Source organism: Tyto alba, unplaced genomic scaffold, assembly GCF_018691265.1.
Source record: "Tyto alba isolate M040663 unplaced genomic scaffold, T.alba_DEE_v4.0 Super-Scaffold_23, whole genome shotgun sequence".
In the NCBI taxonomy this organism is placed as follows: Eukaryota; Metazoa; Chordata; class Aves; order Strigiformes; family Tytonidae; genus Tyto; species Tyto alba.
In genome coordinates this window covers 29,127,219-29,147,685 of record NW_024881297.1, presented here as the reverse complement: position 1 = coordinate 29,147,685, position 20,467 = coordinate 29,127,219, and the positions used below count along the sequence as shown (strand labels likewise).

Here is a 20,467-nt window from a genome sequence, read left to right as displayed (position 1 = left end):
CATTTCCACATGTTGATCCTGCTCCCGAGTCCTGTCGCACATCGGAGCTGGGACCTGCACCCTTGAGCCGAGCTCCCCGCCAGATCCACCCTCAAACCCTGCCCCGTATCTCAGCATCTCTCCAGGATCTCCCCGCGCCTGGCGCAGAGTGGGATGCACTAACACAGACCGATCTCCCACCAGCTCCTCGGTCTTGTCTGGTGGATGGTTATTAACGCAGGGGAGTTGTTTCCTTCCCATCAGCAGAGGTGAAGGAGCACAACAGAATGGATTTCTCTCGAAAATCAATGTACATTATGTCCACGAGGCCACTTTATTCCACTTTCCAAAGCAGCATTTACTCTTTCCCGCTATTTACCCATGTCGATGTCCTGTTGTTTTCTGTGGGAACAGCCAAAGGTCTCCCAAACCCATCACCCAGACTGGAGACAGACCTACCCACTTCTGACCTCCAGATGCCTCCTGCAGCCTTTTAAAAGACACATTGACCGTCTCTGAGGTTGTTTGAAGTCATAGACCTGCTCCCCATTACCTGCTCCCCTTATTATATCTCCCCAGATCCTTCTGGATGACTTTCTGCTTTGGCCTCATCTTCCCTAAATGATCCATTTGAACCTTGATCATCTATAAAAAAACAGACTTGTTTCTGCTCGGGTCAGAGAGGTTTTCTACCTGAAAAAAATCATTCCACAAAATCTTTTTGTCTCTGGCACCAGCCATTTGGGCAGACTCAGCTGAGTTGGAATGACACTACAGAAGTTGTCTCCAAATTTCTGCTGGGTAATTGGCAGAAAGTACGTGTGAGAAGAGTCTGGGAAGAGAGAACAGAGATGGAGCTCATTTTACCTGTTTTGACACAGAATAGCTGACTGGCGTTTGCTGACTCTGCTTATTGCGCTTTCAGGTACATGCACGCAGCATCTGAATTCCTGCAGTGGCTGCAGGAGGTGTCAGGGAAGAGAGTTTTTGCAGGTCTCAAGGATTTTATGCTAAAAAAAACACAAACAGCAAGTCCCTCCCCCAGCCAAAGGCACCCAGGACAAGCGGGTCTTTGCAGCCATCCATCCCAAGGGCACCAGGTATTTTATTAATGTCACCGAGTCTTCGGGACTGTGCTCAGGCCCAGGATACGTCAGGCTGCGACTCAGCGTTGCTGAACCCAAACGAGCTGCAAGATTATCCACGTTCTCACCAGTGACCGTGACCGATGCGCGTTCAGCACCTCAGGCGCTGAGGTGTGCTCGGAATAACGTCCCACGGTGCTGCCCAAGAAATGCCGTTTCTCCTCCGGGCCCTGCGGTGAGCTCCCCCGTGAATTTTTCCGATTCTTCAGCCAAGAATGTGATAAGGCTTTACGGGTCGCTCGCACTGCATAAACATTTTCTCCGCTCGCGGATCGCATGACCTGCTCTTGAACTGGTGGAGCTGGAGCCTCAGCCACGTCTCTCAGCCCCAGTGAACGTCAACATTTGCAGACATGCCGTGACTGTCCTCATCATCATGTCCTTCAAAAAATGAGGATCCTCCGCATCCCGCTCATGTTCTCCGACGGTTTGTCACTTGTTGCCCTCCGCCCAGCACTTGTTGCACCACATCTGGATGCTGTGTCCAGTTTTGGGCCACCAGCAGGAGACAGACATCAATGAACTGGGGTGAATTCAAAGGAGGGCCACCGAAAGAGTCGGAGGCTGGAGCACGGCTGGAAGCTGGAGCTTCTGCATGAGGAAAAGCTGAGGAAATGGGGCTTGTTCAGCCAAAGAAGAGAAAAGTCTTGGGGACACATAACAGCGGCCTTGAGCATCTAGAAGGAGGTTATCGGGAAGATGGAGCCAGGTTCTTCATGGTGGTTCACAGCAGGAGGCTGAAGTCAGAGAGGTTCACGTGGGATATATGGAGAAACTCCATCCTTGGGGGTTTTCAGGGTCTCACTGGATAAAGTAAGGAGGGAAGGGGAGATGTTGCTCAGGGCTATCTCAGGGAAAGGGAAGGAAGCTGCTGCCATCTAGAGCAGGGACTCCTCTGCGTGCGGTCACAGCAGCCAAGCTGCACTCTCCCAGGCCTGGAAAGATCATCTTGGTAGAGACTAAATCCGGAAAATTAAGGAAAAAACATTATGAGCTGGAATAGAGCAAGTAATGGATTCCCAGGCTCTGGGTAGAGCATCCGCCCCTGCCGTCCTTGAGCAGCAGACGATGTACCTCTTACATAAGTGCAATTAATAATTGATTCAAAATAGGTGGAAAAAGCCCATTCTCGTCTCCATCCCTGCTGCAAGTTTCTGTCCCCTGGGTTTAAGTGCAGCCAAACCCAGGCAGCACCTCAGAAAATGACAAAATGTTTTTTAAAAAAAAGGAGGGGGGGAGGGGGGAGGAGAGAAAGTGAGAATGAAAAAGCCCCAAAGTATTTAAGAACTTTTATGAGGTGTCCCCAAAGCCACAATGCCACAACCGAGCAGGATGGTGCTGGCTGAGGAAGGAAAACTCCCCGAGAGAGGAAGCAAAGGCCACACAGAGAATGTCCCCAACGCCACGTGCTCCCCTGTCCCAGTGCTCCCGTGTCCTCATGTCCCACCTAACCCTGTGCCTCCCTGTCCCCCATCATCTCCATGTCCCCCCCATGCCTCCATGTCCCCATCTCCCCATCCTCGTGTCCCTAACCCCTCCCCATGCCCTCCATGTCTCCCTTGTGTCCCTCCCATGTCCCCATGTCCCCACCCTCGTGTCCCCATGGCCCCCCATGTCTCCACTCCTCTCTGTCCACCTGTGTCCCTCAAGACCCCGTGTCCCATGCCCATGTCCTCCTGTGTCCCCACTCTTGTGTCCCCATGCCCCCCATATCCCCCATGTCCCCATGCCCCCCCCCCGATATGTCCTCACTCCCCAGGTCTATCTGTGTGTCATCCCCACCCCCCCACGTCCCCCCACTCTCCATGCCCACCTGTGTCCCCCCATGTCCCTACTCCCCATGTCCAGTGTCTGCCCCGTGTCCCCCCATGTCCCCACTCCCCATGTCCGCCCCATGTCCACCCTGTGTCCCCACTCCCCGTGTCCCCCATGTCCCCACTCTCCATGTCCGTCCCATGTCCCCCTGTGTCCCCACTCGCCATGTCCACCCCATGTCCACCCTGTGTCCCCACTCCCCGTGTCCCCCCATGTCCCCACTCGCCATATCTAATGTCCATCCCATGTCCTCCCGTATCCCCCGTGTCCCCACTCCGTGTCCCCACTCCCTATGCCCAATCTCCATCCCATGACCCCCCGTGCCCCCACTCCCCATGCCCAATCTCCGCCCCGTGTCCCCCCATGTCCACACTCGTCGTGTCCCCCCGTATCCCCTCGTGTCCCCACCCTCCGTGTCCCCCCATGTCTCCACTCCCCATGTCCCCCCCATGTCCCCACTCCCCATATTCCCCTGTGTCCCCCCATGTCTCCACTCCCTGCGTCCCCCCATGTCCCCACTCTCCGTGTCCCCCTGTGTCCCCCATGTCTCCACTCCCCTCATCCCCCCATGTCTCCACTCCCCGTGTCCCCCCATGTCCCCACTGCCCGTGTCCCCCCATGTCCCCACTCCCCATGTCCCCCCATGTCCCCACTGCCCGTGTCCCCCCATGTCTCCACTCCCCGCGCCCCCCACGTCCCCACTCCCCGTGTCCCCCCATGTCCCACTGCCCGTGTCCCCCCATGTCTCCACTCCCCGCGTCCCCCCACGTCCCCACTCCCCGTGTCCCCCCGTGTCCCCCCATGTCCCCACTCCCCGCATCCCCCATGTCCCCACTGCCCGTGTCCCCCCATGTCCCCACTCCCCATGTCCCCCCATGTCCCCACTCCCCGTGTCCCCCCATGTCCCCACTCCCCGTGTCCCCCCGTGTCCCCCCATGTCCCCACTCCCCGTGTCCCCCCGTGTCCCCCCATGTCCCCACTCCCCGCGTCCCCCCATGTCTCCACTCCCCGCGTCCCCCCACGTCCCCACTCCCCGTGTCCCCCCATGTCCCCACTCCCCGCGTCCCCAATCTCCGCCCCGTCTTCCCCCCGCCCCCCGTGTCCCCGCCCCGGGCCTCCCCCGGGTCCCCCCGGCCGCCAGGGGGCGCGCTGTCGCGGGGCGGGGCCAGCTGCCGGCGGGCGGGGCGGCGCAGCAGCGCTCCGATGGCGGTGAGCCGGGCGCTCGCCCTGCGCCTGGCCTACGCGGCGGCCGGCGCCCTCATGGGCCTCTCGGCCTTCTTCACCTGGAGCCTGGCGCCGGCCTTTCGACAGCCCGCCACGGCGGCGGCGGGGGGGCTCTCGGGTACGGGGCGGCGGGGGGGGCCGGGGCAGCCGCCTCCTGAGGTAATGCCCTCAGGCGGCGGGGGTGGGGGTGTGAGGGCGAGGAGGGTCTTCCCGTGAGGGTGATGGGCTGGGGGGTGGGTGACTTCACCTCAGTGTTGCTGTGGGGGTGGGTGACTTCACCTCAGTGTTGCTGTGGGGTGGCGTGACTTCACCTCAGTGTTGCTCTGGGTGGTCTCTAGGAGGGTGGGTGAATTCACCTCAGTGCTGCTCTGGGTGGTGGGTGAATTCACCTCAGTGTTGCTGTGAGGGGTAGGGGTCTCTGGGGCTGGGTGAATTCACTTCTGTTGCTCTGGGTGGTCTCTGGGTGGTGGGTGAATTCACCTCAGTGTTGCTCTGGGTGGTGGGTGAATTCACCTCAGTGTTGCTCTGGGTGGTGGGTGAATTCACCTCAGTGTTGCTGGGGGGTAGGTGGTCTCTGGGGCTGGGTGAATTCACTTCTGTTGCTCTGGGTGTCTCGGGTGGTGGGTGAATTCACCTCAGTGTGCTCTGGGTGGTGGGTGAATTCACCTCAGTGCTGTCTGGTGGGTGGGTGAATTCACCTCAGTGCTGCTCTGGGTGGTGGGTGAATTCACCTCAGTGTTGCTGTGGGGGTGGGTGAATTCACCTCAGTGTTGCTGTGGGAGGTGGGTGAATTCACCTCAGTGTTGCTGTGAGGGGTAGGTGGTCTCTGGGGCTGGGTGTATTCACCTCGCTGTTTCTATGGGGGGTCTCTGCGGTGAGAGGGGGGACAGGGACTGGGGGAAGCAGCGCTGCCCCAGGAATGCGGAGCCCTCGTTCATCACCCGTGAGGGCGGGTGAGCCCACAGCCCCCTGGGTCCCTGCCCGGGTGGGTGCTTTCACCTTCCCCAAAAAGCACCGAGTGTGGCTTGAAAACAGGGAGAAGCGGCAGTTTGTGCCTGGGGACGGCGTCGTCGACACCGGGCCCTTCCCTCCACGCTGCCCGCCTTGGATTTCTTTGAAAGGCGGTGGCAAAGCTTGCCAAACTGGGCTTGTGGCATGATGGGGTGGGGGGAGAAAGCTCTGTATGGCAGCTAGAGTAAATGACTACAATATATGATCTGGGGACTTGAGTGGGGTACGCTCTGTTTTGGAAAGTCTGCAGGTGATGTTTTCCCGATCAGCCCAGGAGCTTCCGACCTCCTGGAGGGGCTTGTTGCGCCGTGTGGGAGTGACTTTGAATAAAAACCGTTTGGGAGACTTGAGCTCATAGTGTCTGGCTGTATCTGCAACTTGAAATGCAAAACTGTGGTTTGTGGGACGAGTTAACTGCATCTGTTGCTCATCCCTTAGGAAAAAAGGAAATTAATTTGTGTATTTTATAACTTGGCTGTGAGTGAAGATGGAATTGTTCTAGACTCGTCCTGGGTCCCAAGAAGGTTTTTGCAATGACATCTAGCAAACTTGCTGTTCGTGGTGGAAAAGCTTTGGTTAGTGATGGTGTATAACTTGCCGTGTTACGGAGGGAAAATTCTAAAGTTTGAGGCTTAAATTGCGTGTGGCTGTCAGAGTAAGCCCTGTGCACTAGCTAGCATTCTTACTGAAAAGAGGATTTTATTTCAGAGTTACAGTTGAAAGCCTTGGTGGCTTTCCTAATAAAATTTTGGTCTGGCAACCTATATGTATAAGTGCTCTGTATTTTCAGGGAAGAAAAACTCCAGCCTCCTGACATTTAGACCTGCTGAAAGAATCTGTGTCAGACTCTCTGAAATAGGCGTTTGGGCTACTTGTTGTAGAGGCCAGGAGCTGTAAACTGCATCATAACTTTCACTGAAATCAGTGAGATTCAGATGCCTACATTGCTTGTGGATCTTAGTTAATGACTGGTTTGGGGCAGAACATAGTCCTCTCTCGGTTTGTCAGCTCAGCAACTCACAGGTTTCTCTGGCTGAATGCCTGGAGGAAGAGTAGAAAGTGAAGTTAAACTTTGTAAAGAATCTGCCTTACTTCTGGTGTGTGAGCAACACCAGTGCTCCCGTCTACCTCTTGGTGCTTACTGTGCTGTCAGAGCAGCTGTGAGGGGCAGGGTTGTGGTTGCCTCTCTGCTTCCTCTCTCTCCAAAAAGCTTAAATTCCAGCTGGAATTGGAATTAAGCAGAGAACTTCCAATACCTTCCTTTACTAGGTGATACAGGGAAAGCTGGAGTGTTGTACCCCAGAAATGCACAACAAAATAGCAAGTAATATTTTCTGCTGTATGCACGTGCTGTCTTTGTTTTTTTCCTCACAGAGGAATATCAGAAGTCGGTGTTCTAGGAGGAGGTTGGTGAGAAAGCAGAGAGGGAACCATCCTGTACTTTCTGTGCTGAAGTTGCTTAGATTATTGTCTGCTGGGAGAAAGAGGTTTGTGTGCTGGTTAATTGCCAGGTGATTCAAGCTAGTTAAGATAACGAGGAGCAAGGTAAGCAAGGAACCAAATTAAAATAATGGTCATTTGTTGGGTTGAGCTCTATGAATTCATGTGCTCTCAAACATCTGTTGAAATATACATAGGTAGAGTCATGGTAGGATCACAAAGCCTGAGCAACAGATTAAGAAGTGTATGTTTTGGTGTTAGACAAAGCTGATTTAAGGGGTTCCTGTCATCTGAAATTCATGGTTGCTTTTTCCTGTCCTTCTGCTTTGCTTTTCTACCCTCTCAGTGTCTCAGCAGGTGAAATACGCTCCAGGCATTTGAGATGAGATTTTATTTTAGGCTCTCACCCTTAACTGAGGGTATCTAGCGTGCTGTCTCACTAATGTTGCTATCCCCACCACGGAGGGGCCAGGAAGGAGGAGGAATAAAATCACTCATGTATGGGGAGGACCTTTTAAAATGGTTCTGCTGCCAGACATATGTTAAAGTCAAGTTGTGCTCTCAGTTCATTGCTAACCTTCACAAATCGACATTTCATGTCCTGCACACTGAAGCCTGCATGGGTAGAGAGCTAAGTGATCGCTTGTTTAGTTGTGGGGGAGTAGCCAAAAAAAAAAAAAAAAAGCCATATTTTTTTTCTGTACATTGAAAGTAAGGCTACTTGCTGAAGTAAGATTGTTCTAAGAAAAAAATCACGGTGTGTAGGAGGCTTGCATTATGCTCAGACACTGTGGATATCTCAGTTTCAGGTAAGCAGGGTGCTCACTTGATTCGTTTCTGGCATCCTTCATTAAATCATCCATTTTTTATTGTAACGTGCTAACTAGTACTTACTTCTACTGGCAGAGAATGGCAGGAAAGGAAGTGGGCGAGCTGCTGAAATTTTCCGCTGTGTAGATGTTGCAAAGTTAATTGTCGGGCATTGTTTTGTGCCCTTTAGTCTACTAGTAAACCTGTTGTGACTTTCTGCGTGTTGTACAGCATAACACACCGCAAAAAGGCGGCTTCTCCCCCAAAATGTGAGACACAGCTCAAGTGCTGGGGCGCAGCGTGTGTGCTGCTGCAGCTGGTGTCGTGAAATCAAAACCCTGTGTTGGGTGCGTTCAGTGTCTTTAGCACAAATGGGGATTTTTTTGGCCTGTTGTGTGCCTCTTTCATTCAGAAGCATCAAAAAGCAATCTGAGCACCTGAGAGCGGGTTGCAGGTTGGGCTGTTGTAGCTGGGAGCTCTGACACTGTGTGTGGGGGGCAGAAAATTGTTTCGGCTGGTGTATTTGGCAGCTTTGCAGCAGCTCCTCGTTAATATGCCTCTGATTAAGCCGAGGCTTTGCCTGCCAGCCTCCTCTGCGAGTGTGTGTTTGTACATGTTTATCTAGTTTTAACTATCTTTCTGGTTTTCCCATCGCCTCCTGTGTGTTTGTCGTTGCTCTCTTGCCTGTGTTGGCGAGATGGATTGCAGCCTGCTGCAGCTTTTGTTGATGTGCCTTTGGTTTGTCAGGGACATGTGTTTTAGGATGTTTATCCATCCACTTCCTCTCAGTAAGAAGTCCTACTGATTCCTGTCTCACTAGGAATCTATCTCTTTCTCTTTGTAATCAGTTTATTTATCTTTTGCTTATCTTTTAGAGAACCTTTCCTTCTACATTTTTCATTGAAATCTGCCCTCCACTGCTGCTTGTACTTTCACTTGCTCGGATACATTTCCTATAATTTAAAGACCTAGATATTTATTTGCTCTAAGTTCTAGTATTAAAGTTCTGTGGAGGGACAATTGCCACATACTGATGAGTCTGTAACTAGAGCCCTCAGTTACCTCTAGTTATGAAATCAGAAGTATGTAATTTAAGGTGCTGAGCAAACTACCTTTCCAGTCTTTCTGGCTGGCTTTCATAATAATAAACCCCACACACAATGCTTAGTAAAATCAGCTCGCTAATCCTTAGAATCTTAAATATGCCTCTGGGCATGCATACTTGGGAATTTGGGGATCATCTTAAATCAGATACAGACCTTGTGTATCATACCCTTGTTTTAAGCAGAAACACCCCATCGAGTGCTTCTGATAACCTGAGGGACAGCAGCTTAATTGTCTAATCACAGGACCCAGAAAGTCATTCCTGAGTTAATACTGGCTGTCTCGGTGGTTTGCCATTTCATTTTGAGCTAGTCACAGTGGCTTTTGTAATTTACTGCTTGTTTGTATGTTTGACCTTCTCCCCTCACTGCCTTAAATTATTTTTTTTTTAAGTAGGCCATGAATCTTGAAGCCACTCTGATGTTTTCATTCTGCCAGAGGCAGTTTAAAAGAGAAGAAAGCAATTCAATGTTTTCAGGATATATCCAGCCCTTTCCTGAGTGGTTTTTAATGTTCTTGTGTATGTATCTTCTCTTTCTAAATGTAATAGAAAGAGAGGGGTTTTTTTTCCGCTCCAGAGAGACTCTATTGGCTGTTTCCAAGCTGCTCAGATATTTCTGGCAAAATATAGAGCTTGTGCTTTGCGAGTATAATGTGGACCAGATATTAAAGCAGCTGCAAAGTAGATGAAACACAAAATGTACTCTTCAGACACTTGAAACTTTAAAAATATCTGATAAGTGAAAGTAGCAGAAGCTAGTTTATGCTGAACACCGTATCTGTTGCGTGCAAAAGTAGTCATTCTCTGAAGACTCTAACTAATCTACCTTGCATACACTAGATAAACTTACGCAAATTGGCGTGTTCCCTATCCAGGGCTGGAATAGCACAGCCAAAAAGCGTTGCAGTTGTGCAGTGAAGTATTTTTAAACGTTTGGATTTGCATATAAAATGCTACATACTGTTCGATTAAGGGTTCGCTCGTGTCTGCTTTAGCTCATCATCTTAAGGAATGGAGAAAAGGGAGGGGAAGCACACTAAAAAGAAAATAGAAGGAAGACTCCACATGGCTTATGCTTAATTGTCATTTAGTTCAGTGGCGAGGAGAGAATGAGTCCGTCGTAAGTGCTGCTGTTGTGCTGGAAAATGTGAGGTTGGTTTCCTCTTAAAAGTGAATGGTAGAGGCACAGAGCATCTGAAATCTCTACATCTTGTTTCCTGCTTCTGAAAATGGCTGAGCAGACCAACTCGGTGCTGAACAACAAGCTGAAACGCCAGGTTTTTCTTCTTGCACGCGTGCGGCCCAGTCTGCTTTCCTCCGAACCGAAACACGCTGGAATAGTGAAGCACTCGATTGCATGTGTCCAGAGGGAAACGTTGCCAAGTGAAAACCAGTTTTCACTAGAATGCTCCAAAGACTCCTCTCCTTCGAGAGCTGTTTTCCTAAAATATTTCAGTGTTGATCCCCAGCTATTTTGGCAGAATTGCTGTTCAAGAAAACCCATTTTTAACCTCTTCCAAAAGCAGCTGAGGCTGAGATAGCTTGGCTTTAGCTCCCGGAAGAAAATATTTTACCCTTTCTGGGAATCAACCAGACAAGGCAAGGTTTTTAAAACTTAGAAATGGCAAAATGAACTTAGGTTGGCAAAACTTGGGCTCCTTTTAGAGTAGGTATTTCTAATACTCCAGCTAGAGTAACAGAGCCTGTAAAAGAAGACTGTTTAGATGGAAAATGACTGAAGGCTTTGTAAGCGCTCTGAAAAAAAGTTTCTAATTGGTCAACATAGACTTCATATTTTCCAGAACTATGCAAGTAGTTTTTAATATTGTTTTTCATTTTTATTGTCGTTTTGTCTGCCATCATCAACATGCACTTGAAGCTTCAGAAGGCTGGAATACGAACGCTTATTGCAGAATAGCTGCTGTGTGTATGTGTTTGCTTGGGGTTTTGGCCTCCATTGTGCATTTGTTGTTTTTTCTTGGAATCTGTAACGCCCATTTGTGTCGTACACAGTGTCCTAGCGCGGCGTGGAAACGTGGCCTGACACGTTTGGCCCCGGGCTACTCTGACCTCAGAGAAGGCAGCTGGGCTGTTATTCCTCATCAACAATGCAACTTGTTTTGCTGGGACCCAAGAATTGGTCAGTGATGAGCGGGGGTCTGAGGAATCCTTTTGTTTGTCCCAGTTCTTGTTTTTATGTTTGGAGAAAGGGAGAGTTCTGTTTCACTTAAGCTAAAGTATGCCAAACTTTAGAAAGGGCTTACAAAATATTTATATATTAGTGTTTTTCTGTACCAGGTTACAGGCTGAGGGCAAGCCTGCTTTTGAACTTGCCTTCAGAATTTATTTAAGCTTGTTCCAAGTATGGTGCAAATTTTTGTATTTTAAATATGAATTAATCTTGTCAAAATACCTGTTAACTTCTGTTTAAAAAACCCCTGCCTCTGTCGCTCTTGTTTCAGATGTACTCATGGTTGTTTGATGGGCCAGTTTCCTTTTCCTGGAGCTTTGTGTACTTGGGATAATTAGTTTTTGATTTAGAGGTAACTTTCCCGCTCTGTGTCGGAAATCCCTTGATTGTGTCCTATTGAGCAGCTCCTATTTTAGGGTCATTCCAACCACGATGTGTTGGGTAAATCCACCAAGACAAATGTTTCTCTGAAAGGGGTGTGAGATTTTTTTGATGTTATTTTAAGCAGGTGATGTAACTGGAGCTGACAACTACCAGTGCAAGTCCAGGGTTACATCTGCAGGTTCAGGTTTTGCTTCTGTGCAAAGTGCGATTCTACTGGAGAACAGAACTGCGGTTGTGGAGGAGGAGGGGATTTGGGGGAGTCACTTGAGGTGAAAAGCAAAAACTGGAGGTCCTGCAGTTAATCATTCCAGACTTTAAATGAGACAATCATTTTTATTTCCTATTCCAGTAAAACCTGTTTCAGTTGTACAGCTGAAAGAGCTAGCTGTTCTGTTGTTACCTATATATAGCTAATAGGTTTTTGTTAAACCTGCAAAGGTCTACAAAGGGGGAGATTTCACATTAATTAAAAACACTAGTAGGGTTTTAGTTTCTCTGTGTGATAATGAAAGTCTCTTCTGTAAATCAGTACAACTAATTTGTTCTTTAGCACTTAGCTTATGTATATGGGTGAATAGGAGGTGACTTTTCTTTTCCTGAACCCAATTTCAGTTGAATTACACATGAATCAAACACTCCATTCAGCATTCACGGACACTTTTCCATTGGAGTGAGTTAGAACCAGCGGGGTTTTTCCTGCTGAATGCTGTGTGTTGATAGGCAGTTAGCTTAAAGAAGGCTTTTTAGCAAAGGTATGTATTTTCATGTATTTAAGCGTTTGGTTAGTCATAACTATGTTTAGCAACAGACTCTGCTTAAATTGAATTCCCTGTGATATTTGTGTGTTTTCATTGCGTATTCAGACTCTGAGCTTGATTTGCCATGCCCTACTTCTGTGTAGCTTCATCCCAATTGGGATGCTCTTTCTATTCAGATGTGTTTGTCAGCATCTGGGTGGTGGCTTTGCTTTCTTTGTGGCTGTTCCTTGGTTCTGAGCAGCAATCTCACAAGCTCAGGATGAGCAAATTAAAAATGAAAAAGCAAGTCCTGTTCTCGTTTCTCCTACCTGTCTCTGAATGCATGCCACCAATGTTTCTTATGCCAGTGCTGATGTTTTTCAGATGGTGGTGTGAGCTGATTTAACTTGTTGGAATGCTCTTCTGCCATTTTAGGAAAAAAACCAAAACAAACCGAAAGAAAAATCAACTGCTCTGCAAGCTAGATAGCCTAACCAACAGTTCTGAGTGGTGTAGAGATATAAGGGAGAGGAGGTGAACGTGCGGCAGGAGCTGGAGGAGACCCTTTCCCCTCTATTCCACGTGGTCATGAACATGATGTTGGCTGAGCTGCCTGTAAAAGCCTGCCTCGGCTTTCAAGAGCGTGTGACCAAACGCGTGGTGAAGTTGTCATAAGGCCTTTTTTTTTTTTTTTTTTTTTTTTGCTTAGTCATGTGTGAGGCAGTTTCTCTAGATGTTAAGGATTAACCGAACACAACCGTTTGCCAAATAGCTTCCAGTGCTGGGTCAGGGGAGGGTGCAGGGTCAGGCCTGGCAGTGGGGGGAAGAGCAAGTGAGAGCTCACACGCTGCCTCGAGTCTCCCCACGGAGGGCTCTGAGAGCATCAGCAGCAGTCGTGGTGTGGAAACACCAGCAACTTGACTCAGCAGTTCAAATAAATTGTGCCAAGTCATCTGAAAGAGCCTGAGGGGAAGCAGCTCTGTTTTGCTGACTGAAAAACACAAGTTCCCCATTTTTAAAAAAAAAAATGTGGGTTGAACTTGCTTGAGCACAAGCCGAAAAAAGGTAATATGAAGTCGAGGAAGTGGTTGTTTAGCAAGCTGAGCGATAGGCTTTTGCACCAAATCCCATGGCAGGCTTCTTGAAAAACATTGCCAATGCAGCTATGGTCTTCTGCATCTGCTGAGTATCTTGGGCCAGCTCTAACACGCGTGCGTAGTGGTGGCCTGTGTGGAATCAGTCGTGGAAAAGCAGTGTCTGTGGCTGACTTGATGAGAGCCTCAGAATTCAAATCCTGACTGCCTGGAGCCAGAAAACATGCTTAGATACTGTTGAGGTACAGCAGGTCCAACCAGTTAAAGTAATGGACTAATTCTGCCTTTCCTGTTCGCTGTGGTAAAAAGTGTGTGAGCTCCATCTGTCCTGGATATCAGCACTTTACCTTTGGGTTTTTAGTTCACTCTGAGTGCTTTTTCTTTTAATGGGGTTTTTCTCTTGAAGGTTGTCCTTTTATCCCTCACCTCTTTTGTGGGCCACCATGGAGGGTATTTTAGCTTTTTTTGCCCCATCCCAAGACACTGAAGAGGCAAAACCCATTGCTAGGGTTCTCCCATCTAGCCTGGAACTGACTTTGTGTATATTCAGCTTTATTTGGCGTGCACCTGCAGTGTATCTGTGGTCGGTGAGGTCAGAAAACCCGCTAGAAAGGAGTGGAGAAGCAAGTCCAGCGTGTTTGTACGGCGACTCTCAGCTCTGCTCATCTATCAGTTTTGACACAGCTGTTTTCCTCTCTGCTATAATACGTTCTTTTAAGCCTTGGGAAGCTTTGTGTATAATGATGGTATCCAGTAACAAATGAGCTCTGGCAAGACTTGTGGCTGTCCTTAGTATTAAAATGTTTATCTTGTAGTGGGCAAGGCTGGTTTTTGCTTCCTTTGATGTTGAGAAGTAGCCGCAGAGGGAGGTCTGTGTTATTGCAGGATACCATATAAAGCAGCCTGGTATTTTAGCAGTGGTGTCATTTTTTTTTTACTATTATTATTTTTTTTTCCCCTGCTGCCTTTAAAATAAAATCTGGAAAGGAGATGGCAGTGAAGGAGAAATACAAGCCAGTTAGTTGCACCACTGGAGGTTCAAATTTCAGAAATGCCGCTGAGGTCTTTGCCAAAATGAGTCAAATGTTTTAAGTCTGTAAAGTGGCTCTAACTATAGGTTGAGTTAGCAGCTTAAGGAGGTTTAGTCATACTCTTCAACGCTGCGACTTAAACAGAGGAACGGCTTGCTATAATTGGAGTTGGTGATGTTGCTTATAGTTGGGATTGTATAATGGGGAATGACAGGCAGCCTTGTTCTGGCAGGTCATAAAAACTTTGAGAAGCTTTAAACATGTGAACAGGCAGTTCTTATATTGAGTGTCTCTTCTGTTTTTTTTGGTGAAGTGTGGTAAAAAGCTAGCAGTTTTTAGAACAAGATTAGGGAAGGATGCATCAGTTTTGCCCTATATCAGAAACTGTTTACAGCTGTTATTTGGATGTGTCCTCTCTTTTTTTAACTCCTGTTTCTACCCGTTTGACAAGGGAGTTGAAACTTGGTTATGGACTAGTCACCTAAGCTTCGGGAAATGCCTTTTGCTGCTCCTATTATAGCTATAGTGAATTTGGCTGTTCTTAAAAAATTATGTATAATCTGTATATGCTCAGATACTTGTCTGGCTATGTAATCCAGGCGGTTTGGGTCAAAGCCAAAAGTATAGAGGTAGATTTAGACCACCTTAAACATTTAGTGAGCGTGCTTAGCCGTAGGTGGGAATTGTACATACAAATCATCTGGGAGCTGAACTTCTGTGCCCCTTTACTTGAAACACTTGAAGTGTCTGGAGGGGATTAATATAAATGCACTCTTTATGAAGTTAACTGGAGATACGTTGGAGCTAAAAGACATGGTGTGAAACTCTGAGACCTGAAGAGGTCCTGTGTATCTTGATTTAAGTGTCTAAAATCAGTGGTCGTGTAGTGGTGCTCTTCATCATCGTCTCCCTAAGCAAAAGGGGCTGCCTGGCCTCTGAGAAACGGTGCACTAATTCTTGCCAAGTGCCTGGCTTGCTACGTGTAAAGTCATGAAAGCTGTATGGAGAATTAAATAAATCTGCACTGAGTATGGATTAAATGGGCCTCCTCCAAACAGAGAAATGAACATGTTATTTAGGGGGAATCCGTTCAATGAATGAAGTCTTTTCTGTGCCAGCCTGTAATCAGCATCTCCGTTTCCAAGCCGTGTCAGAGCAGGGGGGCTGGGGTGGCTGTGGGGAGCGATGCTTGCGCAGGCAGCCATCTCTTCCAATATTTCCCCTCTCTCCAGGGGGGACACAGCCACGTTAGTGTTCCTGGGTGTTTCATGTGGGGTTTAAATGAGATGTATATTTACTAGACACCTTTCTGTGTCGCAGTGTGATGCCCGGTACTGATTGCCCTTGCTGTCTGATTGAGCAGGTGTTCTGGCGCTCTGGGCCCTAATCACGCATGTGATGTATGTGCAGGATTACTGGAGGACCTGGTTAAAAGGGCTGAGGTTCTTCCTCTTCATCGGGATCCTCTTCTCAGCTCTCTCAGTGGTGGGATTCTGCACATTCCTGGTTCTGGCCATCACCAAGCACCAGTGTAAGTACTTTGTTACAGCAGGCAGCTGGGAGAAATGACTAGCGATGCTGGGGTTACTGGGATTGGATTTGAAGGAACAGAAGAGCCTGCAAAGCAGAGCTGGGGGTCAGAATGTGAGGGCGCTTCTGCCATCTCTTCTGAGAGGTGTTGAGAGACTTTTGGGGAGGGGCTGCAAGAACACCATTGCATTTATTTTTTTCTGCTGTGATATCTTGATGACACAGGAGTAATCCCGCTGCCTGATGAGTGCTGCTCCCCTAGGGCATCCTCTCATATTTGAGAGCAGCCGTGATGGGCCTGGTCTGTAGGGCTGCTGGCGGGCAGGCCACATTTTCCAGCCTTGTTTCCTATAGGAACTGGCATTTACTTATTTCTATGACAAATAAAGGGAGTGCTCTTAAACAGTGTCTCTTCAGCACTCATAAAGCAGGTGGGTGAGGATATTAAAATCCAAACACGAGTCAGCAGGGTGAAAATGCCTTCTACACTTAGTCAGCATATAAAGCTGTGTTGCTATAAAATATTTAACACTGTCTAAGGAAGGTTCACTAATTATTTCCAGTATTTGCTTGGCAATAGACCAAAGAGAGAAAGTTTGGGGCTTGTTTTTTTTTTAGAAGTTGTCTGTGTTTGTTGCTTGCTGCATTTGGGCCGATAGCCACTAAGAGTCCTGTTGTGGTTGTACTCGTGGTGGTGGGCACGCTGTGTTGGGGTCGTAACCCACCGAAAGCCCTTGGCTTAGCCCTGATACGTTCCCCGTGGAGCTTCGAGTGCTTCAGCCTAGTGGAAGGGTATGAAAATACTCGTACGCAATCGTTAGAAATACAAATGGAAAAGAAAACCAAATATTTTTCATCACCTCCTTTCTTGGAGACAGGAGGAAAAACTGGTTTGGGGAATATTTGGGGTTTTTTAGGGAAAGCCCTAATTTGAGGGGAAACTAGAACATCTGCACAGGTGATTTATGTGTGGAAAGTTTAGAACTGGTATACTTAATGAGTGGGATTTACTGAGTAAGTATTGTTTTGTGTATTCTTCAAAAAAATTATCATCTTTATTTTTAATAATGACCAAGCAGCCTGTGCTTGGAAGTAGAATTGTTTTACGCATTAGGTTATGTAAGTGTATTTCAAAATCCTTGACATCTCTAGAACAAACAAAAAAAACTTTGAAAATAAAGACTGCTGACATGCACTCAGAAAGCAGAACCATACCCACTTGTCCTCAAAGTAATCCCTAAGTCAAGGCAGTTTTATGTAGATAAAGAAGAAATGTGTTCATTTGCAAAGATTCTCTAAAAAGAGGCTGTTCATGTCACTCCCTGATGTGTGATTATCACAGCACTGTATTGCAGACCTGCAGTACAGGTTGAAGTGCCCCAGTATTATATAAAATGTCAGTCACAATGATCAGTAAAAGCATTTTTAGAAGGAAGATACATTTTATCTCTTGTTTTCCCCTGAGATGTTCAGATTTCCTCTCTCCCTGCCGTGGTGGGGCAGAAGGGAGTAGAAATAAGGCAGGGTGAGAGAAATTCAGAACTGATGCTTGAGGTTGTTTTCTTGAGCCACATGTTTCTGCCGTCCAGGAATTCACACAAACTCCATCTGTTGGGCCCTAAGCAAGGAGAGTTTGGGGTGGCCGAGTGGGTGGCCTTACAGCTCTCAGGATCTGCCTCTGGAGATAATAATGACCTTCTTCAGACTGTGACCAAAATACTCTCCTGTGGCAGAGATGAGGAAGTTTTACAATGGGAAGAAGGCACTGATGAAGCCTTGCTGGCAGAACGAGTTCTTTAGATGCAGGCTGAAAGTCTCCCGGGAACTGGGGGGCTGAGTTGGGTTCTTTCTGGCCAGACTCCATGAGGGATAAATGGGATTTTTAAATGTGTCTGTATCCTTTTCTCTCCTAGCCCTGACTGATCCCAGAAGCTACTACCTGTCGTGCGTCTGGAGTTTCATCTCCTTGAAATGGGCCTTCCTGCTCAGTTTGTACGCTTACCGGTACAGGAATGAGTTTGCAGACATCAGTATCCTCAGTGACTTCTAACGCTTGGACTTCAACCCTGTCTGAAGGTGCTGGATGTTTGAATTGCCCTCCAGAGGCATGGTACATGCAAGAGATGTATGAGAGGTGGAGAAGGAACCCACCCAGTGCTGCTTGGTTTGTCTGTCTGCAGTAGGGGTTTTTCCTAATTGCTTTTACTCAACCATTTAAAGTTTGGCTAATGATGTCAATCTAGTCTTTCTGTAACTTCCCTGGGAGTCCTGTGTCTGGTAGTGAGGTGAAAGACTCCACGTGCTTACACGCAGCAGGCCTAGATCCACTCTTTGTGTTGCCCCGAAATCCAGGGGAGCTTTCAAGTGGGGAGGAAGTCCTGGGCCCTCGGGGTTGGTACCTCGCGGACGCAGCACCCCGACATCTTGTCCTCACGAGCGCATCCCCAGCCTGCTTCAGGTGGGTGCCCCAGATGCGGGTAGCAAAGAACCCTACTGTGTGAAAGTCAGCTCCTTTTGCACTGCCCTGCTCCTCAGAGGAAGGGAGAGATGAGCCCTTCCTTGTGGCAGAAGGCCCTACCTACCTCCCAGCCAATACCCCGCATCCTCCAGGATTTTCCTTTTACACTCTGTACACCAGGTCAGCTCACTCCTGGGGTCTGGAGGAGCCTGGAGGGATGGGCCAGCAGCAGAGAAGCACTAGTCATCTCAAGGCTCTGTCAGAGGTGGAGAGCGCTGTTTCTGGCTGCTTTTAACAAGGAACTTAATACCATATTTAATGCTCAAATTTATAGCATGTAGAATCACGTGTTTGGGTGAAAGATGCGCTGGGCAAAGGCATAAACCCCTGGAGAAACATGAATATGATTCTCAAAAAAAAAAAAAAAATCATCTTTTTGTAGGCAGTAGCATTTCCTTTTCTTTGCTCAGCTTCCCTGTAACAGTCAGCAGGACGAGAGAAGGGAGAAGACACAGTACTCAAAAATAAGAAAGGTATCCAGAGTCGGCTTCCAGCAAGCCTCTGTAACGAGAGCCACTGGCATAATGCAACCCCAGATAAATTGCTGGGCCGCTCGTGCGGCGAGTTAAGGGGTGACAGGTCTACACACCTGTGCTGGAGACAGCAGGGCTTGGCTGGCAGGTCTGTGCCCCATGGCAGCAGAGCCTCCCCTCTGCGTTCCAGCCGCGCGTGGCACTGCCCTGACGAACCTAAACCCCGAGTGGATTTTGTGACCCCTTTCATCCCCGTGTTTGCCCCCTGCCAGCAGCTACCTTGAGAAGCTTGAGACCGCCAAGCGTTTGCATCTTCCCTTGTTCTCTACACGTACTTCAAACCAGCTTAAAGGTTTCGGGCTGCTGCTCTGGCAGAATCCAGTTTTGCCGTGTCAGACAGACGGTGCTGGCTGCTACAAACTGGAGATGGCCAACTTCCGTGACTGATTCCGCGGGTGGGTGGGAACGAGGCAGGAGGAGCCCCCTTCCCTTGCAGCCCGAGGGAAGGTGAACAAGGTGGGTGTTTGAAGGAGCCTCCCAGACGCGGTTGTCCTGCCACGGCTCCAGGGGTGCTGCTGGAGCCTTCCCCCAAGTGCCGTTTTGGCAACGTGTGGCAGAGGGGGGGTGGGTGACGGGACCTGCTCAGGGCTTTGTGGCCACGTGAGGTGCGAGCGGAGGGTCCTGCGTGCTCTGTTGTCAGCCCAGGTTTCTCTCGTGCCACGCATGTCTGGTTTTGTGCAGCTGGCTGCTGGGGACTCTCTGTTCCCTCCTCCTCGCCGTGTGCTCTGACTTAGCTGTGTTTGAATCCCTCTCCGTGCTCAGAGGCTCCATCCACACCTTCGCTGTTCTGTGCTTTGCTTTGGGAGATGAGTGGTTCAAGCACGAGGTAGTTCACTTGAGCTGTTGAGGGGATTTTGGAAGTGTTTGGCAGCGTCTGTTGATGGCAGTTTCCTGTTTCTTGCGCAGGAAGAGCCTCAGGTGACTTAACTGGGTTGAGGAACATCTTTGGGTCAGTGTGTAAACGGAGGTTATAGCCAGCTTTTGCCAGGGGACCTGCTGGAGTCACTCAACCCAGAGAAAGGCTGCCAATGTGAAATGCGCTTTCTTATGAGACTAATACTCAGGCTTTGAAATACTGAAATCTCCCTTTCCGCTGGCGTCGGGCGGCCAGCGTGCCTGGCAGGGGATGGGAGGCCTCGCTTCACTTCCCTGCCCAGCTGTGGAGCTTGCAGGTGGTTTTAGCATCGGTCATTTCAATAAGCCATTTCTCATCCTGCCCCCCCCCCCCCGACCCCCCTGCCTGCGCCTTTGCTGTGCCGGTGCCGCTCGGGATGCGGGAATCCCGACACACTGGTCGGGCTGGGGGAGCTCTGCTACTGCCTTACAGCAAAACATTGTCCCCCTATGTCACTGAATTGCAGAGCCCTCCTGGCTGCACGCCACTGGCATCTCGTAGGAGCACATCAGGGGCTCCCTTCATGGGCACGTGTCCAAAAGTCCTATCACCTTACCCCCCCCCCCGGAGTTTTTTAAAGTTTATTTTTGTGACTGTAAATTTGCCTACAAGCAGCTCACTGAATCTAACCCATTTTCTCCCTGACGTGTTTTAGCTCTGGACTTTCTACTTGCATCTCAGCTTTTTAAAAGATGGTGTATGTAAATATATAATATATTTTTACATTGTTTATGCTTCGTTTGCACGCTTGGTGTAAGATTTGGTGCTGCGGTGGGATGATGTAATTCACAGTGGGGTTCATTTGCGTGTATCCCATGTTTCCTTGTACTAAACCACACTATAACTTGTATGTGACACCACAATAAGAGCAGAAATACAGTCGTCTTTCTCACCAAACCTGTGTCTGGAGTGATTTTCCCTATTAGGTTGTTAAAATTTGTCTCTCTCCCTCCCTTGATGACAACCTGCAGCATCAGCACTCCTTGGGGGAAGACAGGGGTGAATTGTACAAAACATTTTGCTTT

The 20,467-nt window shown here is 48.6% G+C and overlaps 1 protein-coding gene across 1 annotated transcript; it reads left to right on the top strand.

Annotated features, from left to right (window-relative positions):
• Positions 1 to 4,097: 4,097 nt before the first annotated feature.
• Positions 4,098 to 20,339, top strand: LOC122153796 (heme transporter HRG1). The gene is made up of 3 exons (XM_042796900.1): positions 4,098 to 4,281; positions 15,330 to 15,497; positions 17,410 to 20,339. The coding sequence occupies exons 1-3, from the start codon at positions 4,143 to 4,145 to the stop codon at positions 17,544 to 17,546; spliced, it is 444 nt and encodes a 147-aa protein (XP_042652834.1). The 5' UTR covers positions 4,098 to 4,142; the 3' UTR covers positions 17,547 to 20,339.
• Positions 20,340 to 20,467: the final 128 nt, after the last annotated feature.